Below are 830 nucleotides of genomic sequence, written 5' to 3' on the forward strand. Positions count from 1 at the left end.
TGCTGCTGTTGCTGCTGCTGCTGATGCTGATGCTGATGCTCGTGCTCGTGCTGATGCTGATGATGATGCTCGTGCTGGCTCTCCTTGCTCTCCTGGCTGTACTTCTTAATCATCTCCTTTAACTTTTCCAAGTCGGCCTCCTCCCCGTCCTTCGAGAAAAATTCCTTCATACGCGGTTCGTCCTGTTTCTGCGATTCTTTCAGTTTCTTGACGAGTTGGTGGAACCGCTCGTTGGTTTGCGTACCGTTGTACTCTCTCGTCGTATTCTTCGATGCGTTCAGGTTCGGATCCAGCAGCAAATCGGGCGTCTCGTGCGCCACATTCACATTCTTGTCCAAATTCTCCTCCGTCAGGGACTGTAGCAAGGTGTTGTAGTCGGGCTTGATCTTCGAGGTCTCCATGCAGGAACTGCAGGAACAGTTTGTGATGATCTGCACCTTCTTTTGCATAGTCACTGGATTGTTCTGCTCGTCTTTGCAATCCAGCGTAACCTGAGAATACGGAGTAATTTTCCGTAATTCAATATATCAAAGAAACCAAATACTTTACACAGCATTTTTAAAAAACTTGTTAACATGTATATTTATATAATAATTTATTATCAAATTTCTAGCTCGAAAAATTGTAAGAGACGGAAAAAAGTGAAACTGTGTTACAAATTGTGTTGTAATTTTTGAAAATACGATTAATGATAAAATGCAATTTTGTTGTGACTTTATCGATTAATCTTATCGAGTGCATAAAGATTACTAATTGTAAGATAATAAAGATAAGCGCGAAATATTTTTTTGATAAACGCGATAACTATTCTTACATATATATATATATAT

General features: G+C 39.8%; 1 protein-coding gene across 1 annotated transcript; it reads right to left on the reverse strand.

Annotated features, from left to right (window-relative positions):
* Positions 1–6: 6 nt before the first annotated feature.
* Positions 7–527, reverse strand: LOC105461644 (ARS-binding factor 1-like; the record flags this gene model as incomplete). Its single annotated transcript, XM_011708150.1, has 1 exon — positions 7–527. A coding segment is annotated over one exon (521 nt), but the record flags the coding sequence as incomplete, so codon positions are not given.
* Between the last annotated feature and the right edge of the window lie 303 nt (positions 528–830).

This window comes from Wasmannia auropunctata, unplaced genomic scaffold (genome assembly GCF_000956235.1).
Source record: "Wasmannia auropunctata unplaced genomic scaffold, wasmannia.A_1.0 LD281781.1, whole genome shotgun sequence".
Lineage (NCBI taxonomy): Eukaryota > Metazoa > Arthropoda > Insecta > Hymenoptera > Formicidae > Wasmannia > Wasmannia auropunctata.